Below are 474 nucleotides of genomic sequence, written 5' to 3'. Positions count from 1 at the left end.
TCCTTCCCCCCCGGCCGGGCCCTCTGGCTCTCGGCCGGCAGCGGGCGACGGGGTGCTCAGGCCCCTCCTGGAGGACGGGGAGGCCGACGGGGCGGCCCGGGGACCCTCACCGGTCCGGGCAGCGCCGGCCGCCCGCCGAGGCCTCTGGGGGCGTAGGCCCGCGCCTCCTGCACAAGTTGCCAACTGGACGACACCCCCGATCGCGACTTTTCACCCCCACCTCCCGGCAGGGCAGGCGCCTCGGCTTACGTGCAGTCCTGGTTGAAAGAGAAGCAGCTGAGCGCCTCCTCCACCCCGCCCGAGGGGCCATCCGCGGCCCCGGCCTCCATCGGGGGCTCGACCCGGGAAGCCGCCGCTCCGAGCGGGCGACAGCCACCTCAGCAGCCCGCTGGTGCCGACCCCGCGGGCCGGGTTGCCCGCCCCCTCCGCCCCGGCCCCGCCCCTGGCCCCGCCCGGACCCCGCGTCGCCCCGCC

The 474-nt window shown here is 78.5% G+C and overlaps 1 protein-coding gene across 1 annotated transcript in view; it reads right to left on the bottom strand.

Annotated features, from left to right (window-relative positions):
• Positions 1–417, bottom strand: part of WIPI1 (WD repeat domain, phosphoinositide interacting 1) — a 31,509-nt gene extending 31,092 nt beyond the window's left edge. The window contains exon 1 of the mRNA XM_007455281.1: positions 250–417. Within this exon, the coding sequence (XP_007455343.1) occupies positions 250–329 (80 nt within the window). The 5' untranslated portion in view covers positions 330–417. The remainder of the gene's footprint in view (positions 1–249) is intronic.
• Between the last annotated feature and the right edge of the window lie 57 nt (positions 418–474).

This window comes from Lipotes vexillifer, unplaced genomic scaffold (genome assembly GCF_000442215.2).
Source record: "Lipotes vexillifer unplaced genomic scaffold, Lipotes_vexillifer_v1.1 scaffold664, whole genome shotgun sequence".
Classification (NCBI taxonomy): domain Eukaryota; kingdom Metazoa; phylum Chordata; class Mammalia; order Artiodactyla; family Lipotidae; genus Lipotes; species Lipotes vexillifer.
The sequence above is the reverse complement of the archived record's forward strand: the minus strand, read 5'-3'. Positions and strand labels throughout refer to the sequence as shown.